This window comes from Sphaerulina musiva (genome assembly GCF_000320565.1).
Source record: "Sphaerulina musiva SO2202 unplaced genomic scaffold SEPMUscaffold_4, whole genome shotgun sequence".
Classification (NCBI taxonomy): Eukaryota; Fungi; Ascomycota; class Dothideomycetes; order Mycosphaerellales; family Mycosphaerellaceae; genus Sphaerulina; species Sphaerulina musiva.
The window spans coordinates 2,030,597-2,054,255 of NW_016017386.1; the positions used below are offsets into that span (position 1 = coordinate 2,030,597).

At 50.8% G+C, this 23,659-nt stretch overlaps 11 protein-coding genes across 11 annotated transcripts; 5 read left to right on the forward strand and 6 right to left on the reverse strand.

The window, feature by feature from the left end:
* The first annotated feature begins 195 nt into the window (after positions 1-195).
* On the forward strand, positions 196-3,259 carry SEPMUDRAFT_84996 (glycoside hydrolase family 29 protein). The gene is made up of 2 exons (XM_016910371.1): positions 196-1,702; positions 1,769-3,259. Exons 1-2 carry the CDS (start codon positions 538-540, stop codon positions 2,980-2,982), a joined length of 2,379 nt encoding a protein of 792 aa, XP_016761922.1. The 5' UTR covers positions 196-537; the 3' UTR covers positions 2,983-3,259.
* Positions 3,260-3,976: 717 nt separating this feature from the next.
* SEPMUDRAFT_156001 (uncharacterized protein) lies at positions 3,977-4,914 on the forward strand. The gene is made up of 2 exons (XM_016907651.1): positions 3,977-3,995; positions 4,049-4,914. The coding sequence occupies exon 2, from the start codon at positions 4,683-4,685 to the stop codon at positions 4,854-4,856; it is 174 nt and encodes a 57-aa protein (XP_016761923.1). The 5' UTR covers positions 3,977-3,995; positions 4,049-4,682; the 3' UTR covers positions 4,857-4,914.
* Positions 3,977-5,262, forward strand: SEPMUDRAFT_85001 (uncharacterized protein; the record flags this gene model as incomplete). The annotated part of the gene is made up of 2 exons (XM_016910372.1): positions 3,977-3,995; positions 4,049-5,262. A coding segment is annotated over exon 2 (198 nt), but the record flags the coding sequence as incomplete, so codon positions are not given.
* SEPMUDRAFT_148979 (uncharacterized protein) lies at positions 3,977-5,969 on the forward strand. Its single transcript, XM_016905264.1, has 2 exons — positions 3,977-3,995; positions 4,049-5,969. Exon 2 carries the CDS (start codon positions 5,310-5,312, stop codon positions 5,862-5,864), a length of 555 nt encoding a protein of 184 aa, XP_016761925.1. The 5' UTR covers positions 3,977-3,995; positions 4,049-5,309; the 3' UTR covers positions 5,865-5,969.
* A 9-nt stretch (positions 5,970-5,978) lies between these two features.
* Positions 5,979-7,314, reverse strand: SEPMUDRAFT_65080 (uncharacterized protein; the record flags this gene model as incomplete). The annotated part of the gene is made up of 4 exons (XM_016909703.1): positions 5,979-6,420; positions 6,530-6,627; positions 6,658-7,096; positions 7,210-7,314. 4 exons carry the CDS (start codon positions 7,312-7,314, stop codon positions 6,124-6,126), a joined length of 939 nt encoding a protein of 312 aa, XP_016761926.1. The 3' UTR covers positions 5,979-6,123.
* Positions 7,315-7,968: 654 nt separating this feature from the next.
* On the reverse strand, positions 7,969-8,611 carry SEPMUDRAFT_107766 (uncharacterized protein; the record flags this gene model as incomplete). Its single annotated transcript, XM_016900700.1, has 2 exons — positions 7,969-8,375; positions 8,512-8,611. The coding sequence occupies 2 exons, from the start codon at positions 8,609-8,611 to the stop codon at positions 7,969-7,971; spliced, it is 507 nt and encodes a 168-aa protein (XP_016761927.1).
* A 1,620-nt stretch (positions 8,612-10,231) lies between these two features.
* SEPMUDRAFT_148981 (Pkinase-domain-containing protein) lies at positions 10,232-13,777 on the reverse strand. The gene is made up of 3 exons (XM_016905265.1): positions 13,449-13,777; positions 10,934-13,381; positions 10,232-10,866 (listed from the first exon to the last, which is right to left on the reverse strand). The coding sequence occupies exons 1-3, from the start codon at positions 13,656-13,658 to the stop codon at positions 10,417-10,419; spliced, it is 3,108 nt and encodes a 1,035-aa protein (XP_016761928.1). The 5' UTR covers positions 13,659-13,777; the 3' UTR covers positions 10,232-10,416.
* Positions 13,778-14,021: 244 nt separating this feature from the next.
* On the forward strand, positions 14,022-16,451 carry SEPMUDRAFT_148983 (uncharacterized protein). Its single transcript, XM_016905266.1, has 2 exons — positions 14,022-14,263; positions 14,373-16,451. The coding sequence occupies exon 2, from the start codon at positions 15,360-15,362 to the stop codon at positions 16,377-16,379; it is 1,020 nt and encodes a 339-aa protein (XP_016761929.1). The 5' UTR covers positions 14,022-14,263; positions 14,373-15,359; the 3' UTR covers positions 16,380-16,451.
* A 1,020-nt stretch (positions 16,452-17,471) lies between these two features.
* SEPMUDRAFT_116819 (uncharacterized protein) lies at positions 17,472-18,362 on the reverse strand (the record flags this gene model as incomplete). Its single annotated transcript, XM_016901287.1, has 1 exon — positions 17,472-18,362. One exon carries the CDS (start codon positions 18,360-18,362, stop codon positions 17,472-17,474), a length of 891 nt encoding a protein of 296 aa, XP_016761930.1.
* SEPMUDRAFT_133023 (uncharacterized protein) lies at positions 18,358-19,245 on the reverse strand (the record flags this gene model as incomplete). The annotated part of the gene is made up of 1 exon (XM_016902533.1): positions 18,358-19,245. One exon carries the CDS (start codon positions 19,243-19,245, stop codon positions 18,412-18,414), a length of 834 nt encoding a protein of 277 aa, XP_016761931.1. The 3' UTR covers positions 18,358-18,411.
* Positions 19,246-19,395: 150 nt separating this feature from the next.
* Positions 19,396-20,609, reverse strand: SEPMUDRAFT_148984 (uncharacterized protein). The gene is made up of 2 exons (XM_016905267.1): positions 20,080-20,609; positions 19,396-20,019 (listed from the first exon to the last, which is right to left on the reverse strand). Exons 1-2 carry the CDS (start codon positions 20,587-20,589, stop codon positions 19,705-19,707), a joined length of 825 nt encoding a protein of 274 aa, XP_016761932.1. The 5' UTR covers positions 20,590-20,609; the 3' UTR covers positions 19,396-19,704.
* Between the last annotated feature and the right edge of the window lie 3,050 nt (positions 20,610-23,659).

Here is a 23,659-nt window from a genome sequence, read left to right on the forward strand (position 1 = left end):
CACTCTCTGTCCGCATTCTGCCTTGGCACGCTATTCCCCATATCGCGGGGCGTGCCGCACCGTGTGCAAGGCTTACTCCCAGGTCGTGATTGGCGACGGTCTATCTGTCGTCCATTCTCTTTCCCTTCTCTTTTCTTACTCCATCCTCCCAAGATCTGCTCGCCTTTCTGCTGACATGTCCTCCAGAGAGAGAAAGTCATGTCATGAGGGGACTGCGCAACAGCGTGTTCACGCGCTCAGCTGGGCCGACCAAGTCACCTCACTAAATACCTGTACCTAGTAGTCACAATATAGTCCCAAGGCTCGGGACGTTGCGATGTAACATTGGAGCAATAATCACGACCGGGGTGATAGGCACGGCCATCGCATATCGCTTCTTCTCTCCGCCGAGATGTTCTTGCGACCGAACGACATTCTCCCGATGCACCTGTCTGGACTCTGGAGGTGGACAACTGGTGGGCGGACTTCGTTTTCTCGCATTACATTACATTGGGCAACATCAATGAGAAATTGAGCGCCTGGATCCATCCCCTCGCTATGAAGCAGAGTCTCGTGGCTGCAGTAGTGCATCTGCCACTGCTGGCATTGGCCTCGGCAGGAGTAGAGACACCTCAAGGGCACTCTGTGCCTGTTTCTCTCGTTGAGCACTTCAATAACAAAGCCTTTGGATCATATCCAGGCGAGGCCGCACTGAACATCCTCAACCAGTCTTATCCCGCGGACCCGGTTGCTGTAGATGGATTTTATACATCTCGATCAACAGGAATATCATACCTTTTTCCTGGATACAACCCCGATCCGGGAGCTGCAGATAATGTCATCTGTGATGGACAGGTCATTGACATCGACCCTTCAGAAGACTATATCTCAGTTTCGTTTCTGGCCGTCTCGGACGTTAGATCTACTACTGTCTCGGGAAACGTCACGCTGCTGTTCACAGACAATACGACATCACAGTATGAGCTCCGAGCCCATGCCTTTTGGTGGTTCTTGGCAATCCGTCGCGGCGAAATCACGTATCCGTACTACTTCACCCATAATGACACAAACCACAATGCGTCAGAGATCTACGAGAGGCATGCTTTTGTGGAGACAGGCAAGAGTCTTCGTGGGCTCGTGCTACCTGAAACCACGAACACGACCACCGGAAGGCTCCATGTCTTCGCAATATCGTTGTGGAAAGCAGGCGGCTCCGGTATCGAAGTGCAGGCCATGAGACCAACCCAGAAGTTCGATTCGCAGGGCTCGCAGATTGTCGAGGTTATTATAAACCACAGAGGTCCTTCATGCGTCTCCAATATCGAGGTCTCCCTTGATGCTTCTGGGCGTGGCATGTCTGGGTCTACCGTGGTGAGGCGGTTCTGTCCCGGCGAACAGAAAATAGTCAATTTAGCGGTGCATGGACAAAGCCAAGGTGATGTCACAATCACATTGAGCGTTCCCGGATCTCAGCCCGTCTGTCGAGTGTTTCCAAATATCAAGATCAGTCTCGAAGACTGGGAAGCGAAATCCACGAGTCTGATCCAGCACGAAACTCCCGAATGGTATAACGGGGCAAAGTTTGGTATATTCATCCACTGGGGCCCGTATGCTGTTCCAAGTTGGGGAAACTCGACGCCAACCGAGTGTTATGCGGAGTGGTTCTGGTGGTACTCTACTCGAGTGGGTGATCACGCGGCAGCCGATAGGTGTGGATTCAATGGTGAGCAAGAAGACGTTGCCGGGGAGGTCGATTCTCCCTTCATTGATCAGATCTAACATAAGTCAGCTTATCGCTTGCGCACGTATGGTCCAGACTTGCTCTATGACGACTTTTTCGACAACTACACAGCGTCAAAGTTCGACCCAAAAAGCTGGGTGGATCTTTTCGCAGCTGCTGCCGCTCAGTATTTTGTGTTTACCACCAAGCACCACGACGGCTTTGCCAACTTTGATGCGGGACATACGACGAATCGTTCTGCAATCCACTACGGACCAAGACGCGACCTGCTGGGATTGCTTTTTGAGGCTGCAGAGCAGTACCAGCCACATCTCAAGCGAGGAACCTATTACTCCATACCCGAATGGTTCAACCCTGACTGGGGCAAGTATGGCTTTACACAATACGGCGATAGAGTCACATCAACATCACATCCTGGCATCATCGCTCGCAATCCGTATACGGGACAGACTGAACCGTACACTGGGCGGGTGCCTATTGGTGACTACATCACTGATCTTCTCGTGCCGCAGATGGAAATACTCGCGTACCAGTACAAATCGGATATCATGTGGTGCGATGCTGGCGCTTCGAATGGGACCGACGTTTTCGCAGCAAGTTGGTTCAATTGGGCCAAAGCTCAGGCACGTCAAGTGACCATCAACGATCGCTGTGGCAGTCCGTGGGCTGCGGACTTTGACACGCCAGAGTATCAGACTTTTAGCACAGCACAGCAGCGCAAGTGGGAAAGTAATCGAGGCATGGATCCCTTCAGCTATGGCTACAACCGCGCGACTGCTCCGGAAAGTTATGCCAACGCCTCTTCCATCGTGATGCAGTTGGTGGACATGGTCAGCAAGGGAGGGAATTTATTGCTCAATATTGGACCCAAAGCTGATGGCAGTATTGATGAAACTATGGTGAACAATCTTCTCGAAGCTGGAGCTTGGATTCATGCGCATGGTGAAGCCATTTTCAATACCACATACTGGTCGGTGACTCCCGAGGAAGGGAAGCTGAGATTCACACAAACCAACGACGCGTTCTACATCATCTGTCTCTCGACGCCCGTCTTTGGCAGTCAGCTGGTGGTGAAGTCTCCAATTCCAGTCCAATCTGGTGATACGGTCACTGCGATCACGATGAGTGGAGAGATAGGTGTGAAATGGGGCTGGCTGCGGGATGATGCTGCTGGTGAGAACCACTTCTTCATTGAAGTTCCGGAAGCCACGGTAATTCCAGATATGTTCTGTTGGGTGTTCAAAGTGCAGTATGGAGGCTAGTCGGACTTGCTGATTGTAGAGTCTGACGTGAGCTCGCCGCAGCCAACGAGGTATCGAGTAGTAAGTGATATATCGCAGAAAGATTAGGTACTGCTGCGTAACCAGCGACTCGTGAGCTACATAGCCTTCTCCTCACAGCCCATGAGTGCGTTCCAGCTCGCGGTTTACTCGAGCGGCACTTCTGTCTCGATCCCCCCCCTTCGTGCAGTTCCTGCTTATCAAGTGCCATTCCGCCTCATCACAAGTCTTCGATCCCGAAGCAACCGTTGCATGCGATAAGACCGCTCACCATTGTGCCTAAAAGACCTACAATGTCATGATAGCTTCTCGCCTGGCCATCTCTCCGGTCTTTTACAAGCGAGCAAGAAATAAATGCCAACAATTGAATTCTCATCTCCGTCTCCGCTCGTTCCGCACGTTTTCAGATGATACATGTACTGTTTCCCTCGGCTCGGCCGTGTGCCTTCATTGATACCTTACCACCGCTGCCTCTGCTCTGCGCTTGATCTTGGTGATCTTTGTGGGACGTGTTACGTATAACCTGGTCTTCCCACCGTTGAGAGAGTATGGCAGGACGTGAAGCTTGTTGTCTCATATGGTCAGTAATGTGGGTAGCAATTAGTGAGCCGGCCTGGCAAGCGGATGGTGGATGTGAACCAGCCTCGTCTGGGCGGAGGGCGCTCATGTTGGCCCCAGGCACCAAGTGAAGCAAATGATGGAAGGAGAGAGAAGCCACGAGAGGAGGGCAGAAGACTGCCGCAGAAGAGCACGTGAGTCAGCCTCCCGCAGCCTCCCGTCCTTGGCGCTCAGTGAGTATAAGAAATTCCTTTCTTTGCTCCCCAACGAAGTTTCCTTTCCTCCTTAGCTCTCTTTGCCTTTTGGCTTAGATCAAGTAAGTTTACCACCTACACCCACCCTCACCTCAACGGACCTCACTAACATCCTCTCAGGTGTAGTATCTGTTCTTTTCAGTTTAATCTCTGAAACGAGTCTACGGACTCTTTTAAGATTATGTGAGTTCTTCCCTCACCTCCTCTCCCTTCCACTCTGGCTAACGGCTTCACAGTCTTATTTTTGAAACTCGAGAAGAGGCCGCTGGGCTTGCTCATGTCTCATCTCACCGTGTCCTTGGTATCGCACTACCTCCAAGCGACGCGAAGAAACCCTTTTTCATCAGTTCACTGGCTTTCGAGCGCGTGATTGGAGAAGAAGCAAGAACAACAACAACAGCAGCAGCTCCACGTCTGGTGGTCGACGTGATTCCATCGATTTCTTCGTCTCACTTGACACGTCGCGCGCCTTGTACTCTCGCGCACACGGCTAATTTCGACTCGAGCCTCGACTCGAACGAAGACGGCCAGCTGCTACCTGCTGTTGTCGTCGGATGCCGCCTCTTCACCTGTGTTGTCACCGACCCGTCCGAGATGGCACTCGCGCAGAGCTGGTGGAGTTGCTGGTGGAGGGCGGAGCAGCGCACGGAAGGGACATGGCCGACAACTTGAGCATACCATCCAAGCGCATCACCCGTATAGAAGTGGTATCGTAAGAGACCTGACGCGCCGTGCTGAAGCAAGACTGAGGCGCGCGCTTTTTGTGTGGCTTTAATAACGCTGCCTCGAAAGTCGGGTCACTGCTGACATCTGGCGTACAGCGACTCGCGGCGGCAACCAAGACGCCCCCGAGACTGTCTGCACGGGCGAATGGCAGTGTTTGGGTCTATTCCTGGACATCTGATCCATGCGAGGACAATGAGAGACTGTCGTCGCGCGAGGGTGGACAGCGGCCACAGACATGTCACGGGGAAGACAAAGAGACATTTCCAACCGCGACGCCATCTCCACGCTCTTTGTCTCTGCATCCAAGACACGCATTGAGAGATCTCATTTCGGTCTGGGACAAGGAGACTGGCCACAGAATGAATGGTATATCCTTGTGAGCCCACGACATCGAGCCTGAACATCTTCATCACCATCCTTCCAGACTCAAGCTTGACTCAGTTATCAACTACTCAGCCTACGCAGGTCGCAGGTCACTTTGACAAGTACTCAATTGATACATAGGTAGCCCCAGCACAACGAGAATGGCCCCATCAACGCGCCGAAACAGCGCCCTCGCGAAGAAAATCGCCACTCTGCAACTTCGTCTCGCCCCATTAGTTCCCTTACCAGCTGGACCGCCCCATCCAGCTTTCCCGGATACTCTTCTCGCATTCCACCTGCTCACCGAGGCGGAGCTCGACAGTATCGCGCATTATTACCACCAGTCCACTCCCTCACAATGGTAAGCACATATGCAACAGCAGCACTCAGACCATTGAGGATACATGTATGGCGAACAAGCTGACCTGTTTGACTCGAAGGACGCACCGCTACCCAGCAAGCATGAATTGGGACAAAGACTTTCTCGCCAAACCGTCTTCACGAACACCGCACCACCCACCTCCTCACACTCCCGTATCGGCTACCAAGGAAGGCAAGATCCGTCGCCGTCGCAGCCGTCCAATTTCTCACTCTGATGACGTCTGGCTCGAAGATCTGATGGATACGGTGGAAGACATTCAATCGCCTCTCTTGTTCCTACCGAGTCACAATGGCGTTGATGATGATGATGGTAATGAGAAGAAGGATATGCTGGCGAATCCCACAACAACAACAACAACAACAACAGCAGCAGTCAATCCATATGCGAATATGAGCGACAAGGATCGGATTCGGATCAAGAGACGCAAAGTGGGAAAATTTATTGGATTGGTAGGGATGGAAACTCCGGTGGAGGAAATTGCGGCGAGGATTCAGTCGAGTTTGGATCGTGCTATGGAGAGGAGTCGAGAGGAGTTGAGGAGGAATGAACAGATTATGACGGGGAGGAAGAAGATGGCGTAGGATTCTTGTTTTTCGGGGAGGTGCTTTAGCTGTTGGGACCAGAGGGATAGATACGGAAAAGAGGGGGAGAGAATGTGTTTGAGCAGGAATAGATATATATTTTTCACCGTGTTCCATCTCCAAGCAACTGCTCCATCCATTCCATCAGCAGACGCCACACCAAATCCACAACCTCAAAAAGACCAGAAAACATACCAAACTCCACCACTCCACCCCTCCCATTCCCCCACCCCAACAGCCCCATAAAAATCCCACCATCTCACACCACCTCCCCCAAAATCTCCACTCCCTTCTTCCTATTATCATCCTCCTCTTCCTCCCCCCACCCCTCGGCTCTCACCTGAATTTTCATACTCTCCAACACCCTCACTTTGACATTTGTATCGCGCACTTCTGTCCCCACAAACGCTCCATAAGTACTTTCGAATTCGTGTTTGCGGAGCGCTAGCCAGATTTTGTAAATTTCAGAGGGGGCGAGTGGGATCATGTTGGGGATGGACCACATGAATACGTAGGAGTTTGTGCCTGGGGGGCGGTTGTGGTGGTAGAGGGCGGACTGGAAATGAGGGGTGGGAAGGGAGGGGTTAGTTAGTTGTTGTTCAAGGAAGGGGGGGGGGGGGAATCCTTTTTTTTTTGTTTTTTTTTTTGACATTGTGAGATCTTACCGGAGTAGTAACCAAACTATCCGCCACAAACAATTTCTTTTCCCACAACAACACCAACGATCCAGGAAAATGTCCTCCGACTTTAATCGCCTTGACCACTTCCTCTCCTGCTTTTCCTTCTTCCCCACCACCCAAAACATCCTCCTCCCCCCTCCCCTTCAAAATCAACCTCCTCCTCCCCTCTCCATCCCCCCGACTCACCCACTCCTCGGCATCCTCCTGCGAAAACCACACAGGACAATCAAACGTCCTCGCCCAATCCAAATGCGTCGTATAATAATGCGGATGACTAATCACAATCCCCCGCAACCCGCCTCGCGACGCGATGAAATCCACCGTGGCTTGATCGAGATAGGTAATACAATCCCACAGAATATTTCCGTGTGAAGTTTCGAGCAGAATGCAGCGTTGGCCGATGGCGAATTTGGGAGAGGTGCAAATGGAGGTTATGCGGGAGTCGAGGGCGTCCGGGTGGAAGGTGTTGTGGTAAGAGGGTTGTGTTTGGGTGTGCATTTCGTGGAGACTTGTCCAGGATTGGCCTGTGGGAGGGACGAATTGGCGGGGGTCCTGGAGGGGGGTGGTGGTGGTGTGTGAGTAGAGAGAGGGAGAGATAGAGAGAGAGAATGTTGGTAGAAGAGGTTGTAGAGAGGTAGGTAGATGATGAAGACTCAACAACTCACATCACAGATTCGACATGCTTGGAGGGGCTGATTTGCAGATATGTCGAATTGCGTGCCACAAGCACAGCAGATGAGGAGGTCTTCACTCGTTTGGAGAGGAGGCATTGCGGTGCTTGGTGTTGTAATTCTGTCTTTTCGACAACTTTGACAAGCGAGTTGGTCTGCTCGAATAGTGCGATGTGTTGACAGGTAGGTAGTAGGTAGTTTCTCTGTTGACAATTCTTGTAGTGAAAAAATGATAGAAAATGATACAAAGCTTGCAAAGTGATGATGTTGGTGATGAGGTATCATTACATGGAGTTGAATACTGTAGATAGGTAAATCGGCAAATACTAGAGTTGCCCGGCGGGCGGCGGGCCCTGGTTGGTTGGGTTGGGTTGGGTTGGGGTATTGCATTATCAATGTTCAATCACTGGTTCAATGGGAGTACAGCAGGTGAGGAAGTCTTCACGCGTCTAGAGAAGAGACATTGCGAGCGCTCAAATACGGAATGAATGTCTGCTAGAACGGTGGTAGTGGTTGTGATGGGCAATTCTTGTAAATAATTATACGAGTGAAGAGAAACTTTAGAAAGGAGTCAAAAGGTTAAAGGACAGAAGGGTGGATGCATGACTAAGCAAGGTATAACCAAGCATAACGACGTCAACATCGTCAAGTTTCAACTTTCCAGTGTTATTGCACAGTTGCACAACTCTCACTTAGGACTTGAAATGAAATGTGCCAACCGGATAATTGTCGTTCCAATTATTGTTATTTGTACTAATCCCCGCAGTGTACACTTTTTAGCTCCTTTGCTGTTCCATGTGCCGAATAGTCTCCATGGACAATATCGCAAACCTCCGTCAACATAGCCGTCTTCTTACCCGTCGGACCCGTAACCGGGTCGTTGCAGGTTTTTCTCCACCGGCGAATCGTAAACTCCGCCTCGAAACGCTTGCCCCAGCTATATTGCGCTGCGACTGTACATGTCGGGTCTCCCTGATCGACAGGTTGGGTATTGATGCAATGACTGCCGTCTCTGTGACTCTCCACGGCCCAATCATCGACACCAGTGGAAACGTCTGCGCAGAATTCGGCCAAGTCGTTATCGGGAAGCTGTGCGTTGAGAAATGTTTTGGAACAGATGACATGGAGGCGTTCGCAATTAAGGAACTTGTCTAGTGATTCTGGTTCCAAAAAATTAAAATCGAGATGAATTTTCAATTAGTTTGTATTTTCTTTTTTTTCTTCTTTTTTTTTCTTCCTTTTCCTTCTTTTTTTTCTTTTTTCTTCTCAACAGCCGTCGAGAGACGTGGAGCTTACCGTCTCGCGTGACTAGGCTGTCACTGAACAAATCGAGGCTGCTAGGTATAGCAAGAGCGAACATCGCCCAGGCGACGGCAGCGAAGAGAGCAGTATGCATGTTGAGGAGGTCTCCTTGGCTCTAAGGCAGAACTTGGGGATGTCTTGTCTTGAAGCAGAGGTAATCGTTGGTAGGCCTATCTTTGTAGACTAGCAAGTAGTTCATATATCGTATACAAACCTTGAAAAGAGGAGAGGTACAAGATGCTACTGTACAGGGAAGTTATCAAACAGTATATACCTGGTACTGGTAGTAGGTAAATGAATACATACTACCTGAGGTAAGGATATATTATCCGGAATGCCGGAAAATGCTCGACAAAGTCAAATCTATTGTCAAGCAGCTGCGGGATACATTACTGTAAGAAGATCCAAGCCCGAAAAGGACAACGTACGTACCGGGTACCCCGACAAGACCGTATGATTCTAAAATCCAATAAATATGTTATACGGGCCTGCCCGTTGGTGGCACGGTGTCGGCCAATTTTCGTATATGCGTACGTATACGCGTGCGGCGCGTATACGGGTGTTTTATCTATCTTCTTCTTCTTCCTACGAGGCTTCTCTTCTTCCTACGACGCTTCTTCTTCTTCGTCCGAGGCTTCTTCTTCCTCCCGGGCTTCCTTTTCTTCCTTCTTCCAAGGCATCTCCATCTCTATCTCCATCTCCATCTCTATCTCCACCTCCACCTCCTCCTCCTCCTCCTCCTCCTCTCCTCCTCGTCCTCCTCCTCGCCTTGTCCTTCTCTTCTCTTTGTTCTTCTCTTTGTTCTTCTCTTCTGAATTCCAGGCAAGGTAGCCCGTAGGGAAAGATAGGCAGATAGGCAGACAGGCAGGCAGGCAGGCAGGCAGGCAGGCAGGCAGGCAGGCAGGCAGGCAGGCAGGCAGGCAGGCAGGCAGGTAGGTAAGTAGGTAGTAGGCAGGCAGCTATAGGTATAGGCAGGCAGTCTTTCCGCCTACAGCGGACTTTCTTTTTCTTTTGAGGTAGTAACGGATTTTGCATATCACCCTAGCGCGCCCTACCGCCAAAGTTCGCGCTAATCAGCATATGCGGTCCGATTATTTTTGCGACCCCGTACACAGATTGATTAGCCCTCTACTCCCCTTTACGCCTGACCTACGCTGCGCTTCGGAAGGCTTGGAGGTCGTTCTGTGTCAAAAAGTTATGTATGTTCAAGATAGGCAATTAGTTACACTGTTTGTTGAAATCATATGATATGTGACATGGGTAGCATGTTATGATTGTTATCAGCTAACATGGGGTTAATGTTGGTTACATACCTTAGGCAAGGGGTCTTTCTTGGCAGTGTACTAATGTAGAAGGGTAGGTCCCTACCCCGGCTACCTCTATCTTTTCCTTCTTGATAGGTTATACCTAGGTAGACACCAACTTAATACTATTACTGCTCAATTGGGCGACAGTGTAGGCCCTGTAGGGCTCAAACACTGTTCTCTATACCTAGGTGTTTACAATACCCTAACCTTGCACTTGCATTTGCCCTACGGTCTACCTACCTAGACAGCCCTAAATTCTAATCAAAAGCTCGGCGAATTTGGAAACTAACACTGTAGCATACCTATGTTCCAGAATTCAACACTACAAGTTCTTCAGTACTGCCCTGTTAGGCGATAATAGACATTATCTGCCTAGCAGCGATGGTCTAGTCGGGAAACGAAAAAGGGTTCTTTCTTTCTGTTCAATCATATCTAATCCCCATACACAACACACCACAACAAAACAAGAGAGCGAGCGCCCTCGGATGCAATAAAAGACTCTGGCCGTTTTCGTTTTTCTCGTGACTTCATCCAAAAAGAACCATCGATGATGATGATGATGATTCATGGATGTAACTGCTTGCTACCTGACCTATGCTCTCACAGTCTCCACCGCCGCTGTTGAGCGAACATCATCACCTCCGTACCGCCCAACGGTCACGCGGTCGACTTTGGTTTTGTTCTCCTTGACCGTCAGACCTTGCCAAGAGAGTTTGGCAGCGCCGCCGCCGCCCTGCTGCTGCTGGTGGTCTTCGTCGAGTCGGCCCAGACCATCGTTGGTAATCCATTGTGAGACCACGTCTCGGATGAAAGCCAGTTTGCCGGAAATCTCGTTGGCTTTTACGATTCGTTGGCGCACGCGTCCGCCTTCGAAGAGCATCGCTTGCACACTGTCTGCGAGGACGTCGCGGTTGGAGACGTGCTGGGGGAGCAGCTCTCCATGTTGCGAGAGGTGAGAGGTCGCTTCGGGGGTCAAGACCGTAGCGGAGATGACTTGGCCGGACGAGGAGAGCACAATCTTGGTGTGGTCGGGGAAGTGAACCTGAGGGGCAAAAACGTTAGCATCCCCTGGGCGAACAAGGTATACAAGAACTAAAAGGAATACTGACCTGGAGACATCCGTCTGCGAAAGCCCACACTCCCACGTTGCCAATTCTCTGGTAGAATCGCACAAAGTTTTCCTGGTTCGGGCTGATGTCCCCCGTTTCCTCGGAGCCATCCAATGACTGACACATGTACCGTCCAAACTTCACCCACAGCACGCTCAATGTTCGTCTTCTCTCCGCCTCGACGAGCAGTGGCCCTTCCTTGACGCTACCAAGACCTTTGTACACCTTGCGCTTGATGCCTTCCAAGTCGCGGTCTTCGAAAATCTCGAGCGGAACTTGGTCGATACCGGTAAAGTCTTTGTTCTGATGGACCTTTTTCAGCCATCTCTGGCCATTGCGAACCAGGACATGTGTGACTGGTGTGGGTTCTTGCCCAGCTCTGGCGGTAGCATTGATAATGCACCCCACCGTGCCATCCGACAACACGTACCCGACGCCATGTTTCCGGCTGTAGTCGACCCATCGTGAGACAAAAGGGAGGCCCGCACCCGGATCATTGCTATCTCTCCGCAAGCTCGACGTTGCTTTGGCTGTTGCTGATCGCGTCAGGGCTTCGGCAAGGTTATCTCGGAGAATGGCCAATTTCTTCAGCACGGCGGTGGGATCTGTACCTGGTACGGCAGGCTCCATTTCATCGTGCAATTTTCTTCGTGGCTGTGGTAGTCGCGCGGTCATCCTGGGAGGTCGTGGGAGCTTCAGCGTTGCTGATATGGACTCCACGGGCTTCTTAAGCTCATCTCTGTCGTCTGAATCCGGATCAGATAGTATCTCAATCACTTCTGCAGCAGGCGCCTTTCTCCTCGACTTGAAAGGCTCCACTTGCTTCAGCTCGTCCAGCGTCGCAAGAGGACCTTGTTCCACTGGCTGAGATACATTTCGTTTGCGGGCGACCTTCGCAACATTTGGCTGGGCCGGCAGCTGTAGCTCTTCTGGTGACGAAGGGCGCTCCTGTGCTGGTCTGGGTGCACGTGGCCGTCTCGCAAGACTGGCGTCCGCACTACGCTTGACGGTACCACTTCTTTGAGGTTTTTCTAGCGGATCTGAGCTCTGCTCGGCTGGTAATGTCTGATGAGAAGTGGTCGTGCCTGTCGCAAAGTTTTTGGACTCTCTCAATGCCGATGCCACCGTCACTGTTGCCGGTGCACTAGAGGACGGCACTGGTGCTGGTCGCGTCTTGGCCACTCGCACAGGCGCCGCAGAAGAAGGCCCAGAGGAAGACGAGTCTGATGCGATCTTGACGGATTCTGAAGATTTGGCTGCTGTCTCCTCGCTGATGGTCCGAGCAGCTCTCCTCACCGAGTTCGTCCCGGGCGCTCTGGCCGCGCGTGACGGTGCTCGAGGAGGTGGCATCAATTCTGTGTCGCGCGCCGCCTTGCCCGTGTCCGTTGCACGAAATCGAGGCATGGCTACCTCGTTGTGCGACATCTCCCTCATATGGCGGCTGGCAAAGTTCTTTCGAGGCAGCTCCACAGACGCTGCTGAACTGTCCGGACTGGTCTTCTCAAAGTCGGATATCATTGATGTGTACACCACATCTTTGGGAATGGGCATCATGGGTTGGCGACCCAGTTGCGTCTCTTTCTCCATATCATGCACGATACTCCTGATCTTTCGCCCACCATTGAGTGGGAAACATCTGCCTTCCTCATACTCCCCTACGCCCGACTCCTTGCAGACCGAGAACCATGTCTCGCTATAACCTCGCCGGATGGTCTCTGCCGACGGTATCGACACTTCCCATTTTGGGACCTCAGTTCGTGCAGACTTTGGTATCTCTGCTGGCACGTAAGCCACTTTGAAGAACTTGTGGCTCACGATAGCGTCTGGATTGGGTCGTTGATGCTCTTCCACTAAAATGCTCGATACCAGGTCGCGTAGATCTGCGCTCTGGTTGGTAGTGGCACTGAGTTCCGGCCACGTATATGTTCCTGACCTCAGCTTCTTGTAGATCTCCTCCTTCGTACTCGCGTGGAAAGGTGCCTTGCCCACTGCAAGCGTATATGCAATGACACCAATTGCCCACAAATCCACCTTCTCGTCGTGCCCTTTGCCCTTTTCCAAGATTTCCGGCGCCAGATAGTTCGGAGTCCCACACATAGTCGTTCTTCGCCTGACTTCCATATCTCGTTCTGTCACCAAGAGAGCAGCGAGGCCAAAATCGCCCACTTTGACATTCATCCTGTCGTCCAAGAAGAGATTTCCCGTCTTGAGATCGCGATGCACAATATGACGGTGATGCAAGTACTTCACCGCACCACATACTTGGATCACCAGTCTCCGAATCTCCGGCAGTGTGACTTGTTTTCGCTTTTTGAGCATGTCTGCGAGGGAGCCATTAGGACACAGCTCCAGCACGACATATGTACTCGTCTGGAACGAGAATGCGCGGTGGAAGGTGACGATGTTAGGATGAGAGAGCTTGCTGTGAATCTGCAACTCTGTCACGAACTGCACGAGATCAGTCAGTCTTGTTCGCCATATACATTGTATATTGATGTTGTGCTGTGCGATGCACCTTTTGTGCCAATTTGGCCGGCTCCATCCTCGTCTTGACAATCTTCAAGGCAAAGATCTGGCCCGTTGGCCTGCTACCGTCGTATCGTTCAGCCTTGTGGCATATTGCGAAGCCCCCTTTGCCGAGAGCACCTCCAGTAGCATAGCTGATTCCACTCGGTTCGGTGACGACGGGCGGTGGAGGATCGGCGTGGATGGAGTTGGAAGACATCGTCGACGGCGTATGTCTTTTGCTGTGATGTGCCGGGTGTACGCGCACACATGAACGCCGAACACTCTGCTCAAGTGTGGTGTACAGAAGCTGCTGGTTGAGATACAGGTGAGGGAGGTGGTTGGTCTTTCGGTGGAAGAGTAGTAGTCTTCCTCTACCATGGATGATGGATGGCAGACGCCGACGGCATGCATGTTTACTTGGCGCTGTGTTTGTCAGGTTGCGGAGGACAACGACCGCTGATCGGCCATTCGGCGCGGCCCCACTTTACTTTCACGTGCGCCACCAGAACTACCAGAGCCAAATGTAGAATACACCTCCGAACGCTCCGACCATCAGTTCGCAGCCGCATCGCAGACGACTGTACACTACATTCGCCAAACAGCTTCCAGAATGCCTTGAGTCCTCACCAAGATCCGGGCAACTCGCTGTCCGAGATCACAATCCACATCATGTCCCTCACCTTCAAGCTTCTCTCGCTTGCCATCAGAACCGCCGCCAAACCCATAGGCAATTATATCAAGCGACAGGCGAAGGAACACGAAGCTTTTCGCAGGTTTGCTGTGAATCAAGCGCAGCGTGTGCATCGAATCGATATGCGAATGGTATGTCGCTTCTGTCCTGGCCTCAGGAGACTGGCCTACAGCGTACTGCCGTAACACTTTGGTGTCGGCATTGCAAGTTCCAGGCAGTACGTGGTCTAACCTGCTGTAGAGACTGGGCATCCTGCATGATCCTGAAGCACAACAACGAATGCACGAGCGAGAACAACGGGCGGCAGAGGAGAAAAAGCGGAAAGCTGAGCAACCTACAGTGCGGTCAGAGTTGGAGCAGAAAAAGTACGACGAACAGAAAGCTAAAGAAGCAACAGACGAGGCGGGGGGCAAGAAAGAGGAGTCAAAAGCCGTCAAGGCCAAGATCAGACCACTTTCAGAAGCCAGAGCAATTGAGCTGGGAGCGAACTTCTTCTCGGAGGCCTTCATCTTTGGGGTGGCAGTGAGTTTGCTCGTATTCGAGCAATGGCGTCGATCATCCAAGGAGAGCGACCGCAGAGATGATGTCGCGGACCAGATAGAAGAGCTCAAGGCAGAGATTTTGGAGCTGAGAAGCAAGATTGACCCCAATCTCGAAACGTTGAATGAACTGCACGAACGAGAAGCGCAGGCCAAGCGAAGGAAGAGCACATCAAGTTGGTGGAGTCCTGGGGGATGGATGGGTAATAAGGGTTCAGATGATGCATCAGAGGAGGCAGAGGTGGATATCCGAAAGATGCAAAAGGAAGCAGAAGAAAGAGTGCATCACATCGCTAAGCAGCGCGAGGAAGCCAAGGCCGCAAAAGAGGCCGCAAAAGAGCACGAGAAGAAAGGAATCATAGAAAAAGCGCTTGAGAGGAGGCTAGCAGGGGAGAAGAAGGAAGCGGCATCCGAAGAGGAGGCTGTTCGTCACGCTCCGCCTGTGCGTCTAGACACGGTAGATGCATCATCGAAAGGCAGATGATGCTCTGCATAGCACCGGTTCGCTTCACTGAGGTGTTGGTCAGACTGCATATCTTGCTGCGCGGATAGTGCAGATGGCAGTGTCGGTGAAGAAGGAGAAGGAGAAGTCGCAACTCGGCCCAGAATTGTTCATAATCGACGATACCCAGCTCTTGTACAATGACTTTAGACAATCCAAGACTTTCTGTACAGCCCAGCCCAGCTCATGCATCTCGCGGACATGATGGCCACCCCTCCGGCTCCCACTCTCTTCTGCAACTCGCTTCGCCGCCGACCCTCATTCGCGTCGGCGATTCCCACACTACTGCGGCAGTCGCGCTTTGTCGTTCGAGGTATTTCTGCTTCCCTTCTTCTACTTCCTCCACCCATCCCTACCGACTGTAGTCTCCATATGCCTGGCATTGGATCGGCTTACACTCACAATCTCGTAGAACAGCTCCTCGATACACACGACGTCGCAGTTCCCATCACTTGGGAGGTGCATCCGCAAGCTGGCCACACACGCCCAACTCGGCACTTGCGCTTCCTGCTCTTGTCGCCGTCCGCGCTTCTCGACGCCAAGCTGGACACCACAATCGAACGCATTCGCCACTTCTCGTTCCTCACCACGGAGCCCATTGCGATCATCTTCCTGCTCAATCCACCACGTGAGACTTCGTTCCGGTCCGCAAAGCACCTCGGCCAGACTGCGATCGAGCTGTCCAGTGACCGAGTGGACGGTGTCCTTGGCTATGTCAAGTTGCAAGCCGAGATGATGAACCGCTCCGACCTGCCGCACATTCCCATCCTTCCGCTCAACCATCTCGTGGGCTTGGAGCCTCTTCTTTCCAAACATGCTGCGCTGCATACGGAACATCAGCCAGGCCGGCAGCATGATGATGCTGCTGCTGCTGCCACGTCTCGACAACTGATGCAATTCTGCACCCTTCGACAGCCCATGCAGGAGTTTACTGCAAATGTCTTGAGCGACACCTTTGACAACTTGCAGGATATTGCAAAGACCATGGTCACGGAGCCAACCACGCCATACTCAAGCTCACCCACTGCGATTGCTGCTTTTGCGTTGAATGTACTTTCGCAGGATTGTGATGAAAACGGTACGCTGCGGCCACCGTCCGACGATGCCACGCCGCAGGGCAAGCTGAGAATGCTGAAGGGCATCCTGGGCGAGGTCGAGACTGCAGAAATGGTGGAATTCTGGCGAGAAGAGTATCAGGTGGACTGAAGTGCGAAGTCTTAAGGACAATGGCTGCTGATCTGCTCTCGAGTCGCTACAATTATATATATCTTGTCGTACCTACCATTTGGCGGTGCCCATGCCGCACTCACTCTTCACGAAACATATCACCCTCCCGTCGCCAAACATGCAATATGGAATGTAGCAGACCGAACGCTTCCACAAAAAGGAAACCAAAATTGACGTGCTGACAGCAAGCATACCTTAAAGGTATCAACCAAACACCATTACTACCTTACTCTTCTTCCAAAACCCACTAGCCATGCAACCCTCAACTCTCCAAGCCCCTAACAACAACACTCGAATCGAGTCCTGGCAACTCCTCCCTCCTCCCCGCTCACCACCAGCACTCCCGGTATCCAACCCATTTCATCAACGACAACGACAACAACAACAACAACAACAACAACAACAACAACAACAACAACAACAACAACAACAACAACAACAACAACAACAACAACAACAACAACAACAACAACAACAACAACAACAACAACAACAACAACAACAACAACAACAACAACAACAACAACAACAACAACAACAACAACAACAACAACAACAACAACAACAACAACAACAACAACAACAACAACAACAACAACAACAACAACAACAACAACAACAACAGCAAAGCAGCAAGTCGCGGCGGCGGCGGCTTGCACTGCATGTGAATATGATATCCACCAAGTCCAAGAGACCAGCCGCTTCGATTTCAACCATCTCTGAATCTGATCCTGGTGGCTCCGAATCTGTACTGCCCTCGATTACTTACTGGAAACATGTTCATAGGCAAGATACTTCGGAAGCTCGGGGACAGGAGCCGGGGACGGGAGCTGTGGTGAATGATTTTGTCTATGAGAGTGGGTATGTGATGCGGGGATAGCGGGGACTGCGGCTACAATGCTGAAGGACTTTTGCTTGTGACAGGTATCGGACCTTCTTGTCGACGAAGCATGAGGTAGCGCTATGGGAAATGCCAGATGCGAATGTGGTCTGGCCCCGATGTTCTCTGTGTTTATACAGATAGGTACAGCTGCTACCTGGGCAGTATAACCCCACGAAAAGGTGCTCTGTTCACTTCTCCTCCCTCTTCACATCCCGTTCTTCATATAGCTCAGATTCCGCCACTGCAGGTACCGACAAGTTTGCAATCGCGAGAACTGCTTCCCGCCAAAGGTCTGAGCCACTGTGCAGAGCCATGCCAATCGCTTCTCCGTGCATACCCATGGCCTCTCGCATCTCCTCTATGGCGTTTACAAGCTGCTGGGCAGTCTCCTTCAGCGTCGCGGTACCTTTGCCATGGACATTGACCATCAAGCCATGTGCAGGACTAATGGTGAAACAGATATCGATCGTATCATGAGCCGCAACAGCGCCACCCAAGCTGAGCTCAACTCGGGCAAGACATCTCGTGTCTGTCCTGACGACTACCTTCAGCCACTGCTTGAGGACTCTGTTAACAGTGTTTTCCATTGTATCCGGTTCGGAAATGAGATCGAAAAGGAACACTGACGTCCCAAAAAAGACAGGGCGGGCTGCTTGTCGAATCTCCTTGCAGATGGCGAGGAGTGGGGGCAAGGAACCATGTAGTTGACGTACAGGACGATTGCCTGCTCCAGAGCCCAAGACTATCCCGTAGATTCGATTTTTCACGACGACAGGCAGTTCTAGGAATGGAAATGGCTGTGCTGCGCGCCGCAGATTATTGTAGAACAAATCGAGGTCCGACAGGGCATTTCCAGAAATGCGCACGAGAAGTGCTGGGCTGATGTAGTTGCACAAAGCCTTGATGTCTGCGATCTGCTCATCTCGGCGCGGCTGTGGACGAGTGTTTGTAGCGCGCTGGCCTTCGGAGACAGGCCGCGGTGGTTGAACATCCGCCCTGGCTTTCGAAGCTACATCCCAGACTTCCTTCACCGACTTCTGCGGAGTGTCTTGCGCGGCTTGGTGGAAAGCAATTGCCATTGCGGCGGCCCACTCGTTTCCATGCCCCGCCACTTCCTTTTTCACACACTCAAAGACGTGTTTGCTCATCATGCTCAATGAGGTCCCATACTTGCTCCCTCGTCAGGTGCAACTTCGAGATAACAAGCTCGGCGGGGATTGACCCGTGGCGTGCACGGAGAATGGTTGTCATATGCGCTGCCCACGCCGTGAAGTCGGCGCCCTCGTACAATAAACCATGAGTGGTCAGATCTCCTGGTTGTATCGCATCCGAGATTGCTGTACGACATTGTGTTGTCTCTGTTCCCATTGAGTAAAGCTGGTCCCGGAGACTCGCAATCTCCTCTTCCCTAGAGGCAATGGTATCTTGAAGCTTTCGCGCTTCGTCTATGCTCTCGGCGTCCTTGGCCGTGGCAGCGTCCCGAAGGTGCTGAGTCTGCTTCTCGACATTCAAACTTACACTATTGGCCCAATCATCTCGTAGCGTCGCGTTCTCCAACTCTTTGGCCGCAATCTCTGAGTCTTTAGCCACGATTGCCTCTCTCAGTCTTGCAGTCTGCTTCTCAACATGAGTCTTCACGCTCTTGGTCACCAGCTCTTTGATCTGATGATCGCTCCTGACGAGCTCAGTCGCCTGCTCGTATGTGAGGCGCAGTGTCTTCACGTCAAACGGAGAAACATTTGATGTCGTCGGGGCCGGACTGTTCACTCTCGTGAGATTGGTTGGCGAGAGCTGACCAAATCGATCTGGACATGACAGTCGCGGGAGATCGTCTTGTTGGGTATCCTCGTATCGCGTGAGCCGAGGACCCCGTGGGAAATTTTGCTGCGGTGGTGGTAGGTCAGGTGGTAGACGTTCACCATGACTGCCCCGACCAGACGAAGAATAGCCGTTCCTCGACATGATGGTGATGAACGTGATATCGTGCTGCGGTCACGAAGGTCAGCCACGCAGGCTGGTGTTTGTTGTTCTGGCTGCGGTGTAGGCAAGGACCTAACTTCGCGGACTTCAAAGTGAGCTGCACATGTCAGGACCGACGGCTTCTCTGAAGATGCAACTCTTAATACGAGAACTGAACCTGAACGCCCTGCTAACGACTATGCCTGACCACAAGAGCGTTCCTTCCATGCTGAACACACCTAGAACCACGCTTCATCACACTTTCCTCATCGAGGACTTTCTGCACGACCTGTACCGACCCGCGATTTGCATGCCATATCTTCCAGTTTCAGACATTAGATTTCATACTTTGCATCGCTGACAACGGCCTTGCCCAGGCTTCCGTTCAGCGAGCCGCACGAGGAACGACATTGTCTTCAAGGAGGAGACTGCCAGTTGACTCATCACGCTATAGCGAGGGTTTCACTTCTTCCCGCCCTTCTTTTTTCCTTTCATGCTCCCTTGAGCACCCTGAGGACCGCCAGCCTCTACAAGTACAGGCGCATCTTCGTCGCTGCTTCCTTGCGGGATCTGGGTCTTGGCAGTGGCAGCTTCATCCTCATCGAGTTCCTTCAAGAAGTTGGCCTTGATTCCCGTCCTTCGCTTCTCCCACCAATCCTTCTCCGCTTGTGTCGTGGCTTGCAATTCAGCGATTCGTTCCTTGAGTATGCGGTTCTGATTCATCTCGTTCGCAGATTGAAAGATGATCTGGCCCCAGTTGGGCGCAAAAGCGTTAGCCTGGAGATAACGGTTAGCCGGGCATGATCAATTCACAGCGGTGCGACAGGAATCGGATACCTCATTGACCACATCCTTGACTTCCTCCTCCATCTCCCTCTCTGCCCTCAGAAATCTCTGCCATAGTTCGTCGCCCACGCTCCCTCTCTGCAGAAGCGTTTGCAACGCAGGCTTACTCGATCTTAATTGCACGATCCTCTGAATGTCTTCCACAGCTCTCTGCAAGAGCGCCGCTTTCAGCACATTGTCGGGCACTGATTTCAGCTTCTTCTCGTCTTCGCCAGCATCCTCACTCGGATCTAGATGCAGTAGCGACAAGTAAATGTCGCGTTGGCGGTGGGGTGGGAACCACGACTCCAGGCGTGCGGCTTTGGATATTTGGCGTTTGCGGTAGAGTGAGGAAAATGTGGACAGCGAACCAACAAGGATTGTAATGTAGAGGATGGGCCATAGCAGTCCAAGCCAAAAGTTGGGAGGCGTAGGAGGGGTGAAGTCGCTGTTCGTGCCGTTAAATGTCCCGTTGAATGTGCCATTTGTGGAGGAGTTGAAGGTGGAGTTGGTGTCGGCCATAGTGGATGGGGAGGGCGTTCAGCCTGTTAACCCGACGATCGGTGGTACTGATGCTGTTGTTGTTGTTGGTGGTGGTGGTGGTGGTGGTGGCAGTGGTGGTATTGTTGTCAAGAGAAGGCTCACATGTGAAGAGTAACCGTGTGTCGTGTTACAAGTGAGGCAAGCTGTCTTTCGAGAATACGCCGGTCGGGACGGCCCTGCTTCTGGTTTCTTCCGGAAGAGGACATGACGGAAGCCCAAAGTGGCCAGCCGCTACACGTCACCCCCGGCTTTCTTTGGCTTCATCTTCCTACTACTTCTACCCTTCTACCTACTATACACCACTATATACACTCGCTATACGCTCGCCGCCTACCTCGCCGTTACCGCCGTATCCGTCGCTACCTTACCTCTCTCTTTGTCGCCGGATCCGTCGTCTTAATAATAAGTTACCTATATAACAAAGCCGTCGCTATAGCAACTTAAAGAAAGAATCTACTACTATAATACGTCTACTCTCTCTCCTCTACTACCGTAGACGTAGATAACTATATTATTCGAACCTTAGTACGTTATTGCGTAGCGCGTAAACTCGTACGTTACTAATATACTATAGATTCCTCGTATCTACTACTTTAGTAGCGCTCGGTAGGAATATATCTACGATAAATAACAGCGACGCTATAGACGAGGATACCGATACCGAGGATACCTCGGAGGATAAGGAGGAGGATAAGGAGGACGATACTAGGTAGGCTAGCTTTACTCGCTACTAAATCTCTACTAGAATCTCTACTAACTTACTATATATAGGGCCGTATACACCCCCGATCTATACCTACGCCGGCCTACTACTATAGACTCTAGCAACTTCTAGTTCTGCTTAGTCGAAAGATAGTAGGGCTAGTTAGACGAGGCCGTAGGCGACGACGCGACGAAGAAGAAGGTCGCGAAAAATAACCTATAGAAGTTCGACTAAGCTAGCCGAATTATAGAGACTATAGAGAGTATTAATACGCTAGATCCGTATTACTAGTATACTCGCGGTCCGTACGACGCGCCGTATAAGGTAGACGCAAAGAATAGTATTATCTACGCCTACTATAAGCGATATACTAAGTTAGGCTATTAGGCCGGGATACCCGTTAACCATTCCCCTTAACGATTCCCCTAGCGATTCGTAGCGAATCGCCTAGCTAAAGGCTACTATTAAAGCGCTATAGGCTACGGTCGATAGCCTATAGGCTACGGTAGGGACTGTTTAAGATAGGACGGGCAAATTAGAGAATTAGGTAGAGTAGCTTATACTATATATCGACGAGCTCCGGCGTATAGTCTATAATATAGCTATAGCGGTATAGCCGTAGGGTAGAGTATCGATACCGGAATCGACTACGATTCCGTATACGAATAATTAGTAGATAGGCATATATATACCTACCTATTTATATATATAGTAGCAATATACCGTAGCGAGTATAGCGAGTTAGGTAGGCTACGCGCGATCTATAGCGTTTCTATAGCGAGTTAGCGAATATAAGCTAGCGCTAGGCATATCCGACTAATCGGATCGTCCGCCGACCCTACGCAAACTCTGTAATATAGGTATACCGTCGTAGATATAAGTCGATAGTAGTAGATAGCTATAAAAATTAGTCTTTTCTACTTGTATCTATACTCTATATAAGTAATACCGGGCGGCGCCGGCGGTAGTAATAGCAACCGCCGTAGTATTAGGCCCCGGGGGCCCTACGGGCTTATATCTATCGATACTAACAGCGAGCGCGGCGATTTATTTATTTCTTGCTTAGCGCTCTAGTTATTACCCTCTCTCCGATTAGAACCGCTAGCTTGTATCGCTTAGCCGTAGGCATAGCGGTAGTACTACTCGTCGCGCTCGCTACTAGTATCGCCGTACCGGTAGTACTACTCGTCGCGCTCGCTACTAGCGTCGCTTCTAAGTCGACGAACTTAGATAGCTTGCGGGCGTTAGTTACGCTCTCTATCTATAATACCTTCTCTTTCTTAATATAAGCGTTATCTATATCGGTATTACTATCGATTTCGACAAACTGTAAAAGGATAAGATATATAGGCTAAAGTATCTAATAGAAATGTACTACTCGAATCGCTTAGGAGAAGAGTAGGAATGCGTCTTCTCCCTCTGTTTATAAGTATATCTTCGGAGTACCTAGAGGTTCTAGCCTCTCGGGTCTAATTTAGAATATCTCGATCTGAGATCTCCTATTCTAACTCTCTATAAACTATCTTAACTCGGTATCGGCGGTAAAGGTCTGGCCTAAACCCTCTTAAGTCGTAGTAGCCCGTTCTAGCCTATCTTAGGTACTCCCGGGCTATTCCGGGTCTGTCTTAAGATATCTATATCGCTGTCTAGTCTAGATTCTAATATTGCCCCTCTCCGTTTTTGCAGTTGTCCTCGACTATATAGGCCTCTGTTTTTTTTCTTTATTCTTAGGACAATAAGGCATTAAGTAAATAAACCTATAGAAAGTAATAGATCGTATTCGTCCGCCCTAGAATCTAATAGAGCCTTTTCCGGCGAATGCCTTCTTTTAGTATAGAAAAGGGCGTCTTTTCCTAACAATTTTCTCCTTCCTTATACTAATATTACCGCTTTCCTAAAATTTTGTAAGTAAACTATTTTTCCTACCCCCTGTCTTAATAACTCCTTCTAGGGTAACCGGGGCTTTCCGGCCTATTCTAGAGTATTCTTAGCTAATTTGAATAGTAGTATACCTATCTAATTCGTCCTGCTATAGCTACCGCCTTACTATCTAACGGTAATCTATACGTTAATTATATTAGCGTCCTTAGCTTAGCATCGGACGCCGAGGTCGTCGATACCCTTCGGTACCTCTACCTATTTCCCTACCCCTTTATAGGGACCGGTTAGACGGACCTTAATAATACCCTCTATAGTCTTTAAAATACTAGTCCCGTATCTTACTAGAAGTATACTACCTAGTCTAGCTACTACTTCTAGGTATCGTTCCGGCCTATTCTAGGGCGTCTTAGCCTAGACCGGTCCTAACCTTTCTATAGGTACCTACGGTATTCCGAGGCAGTATCG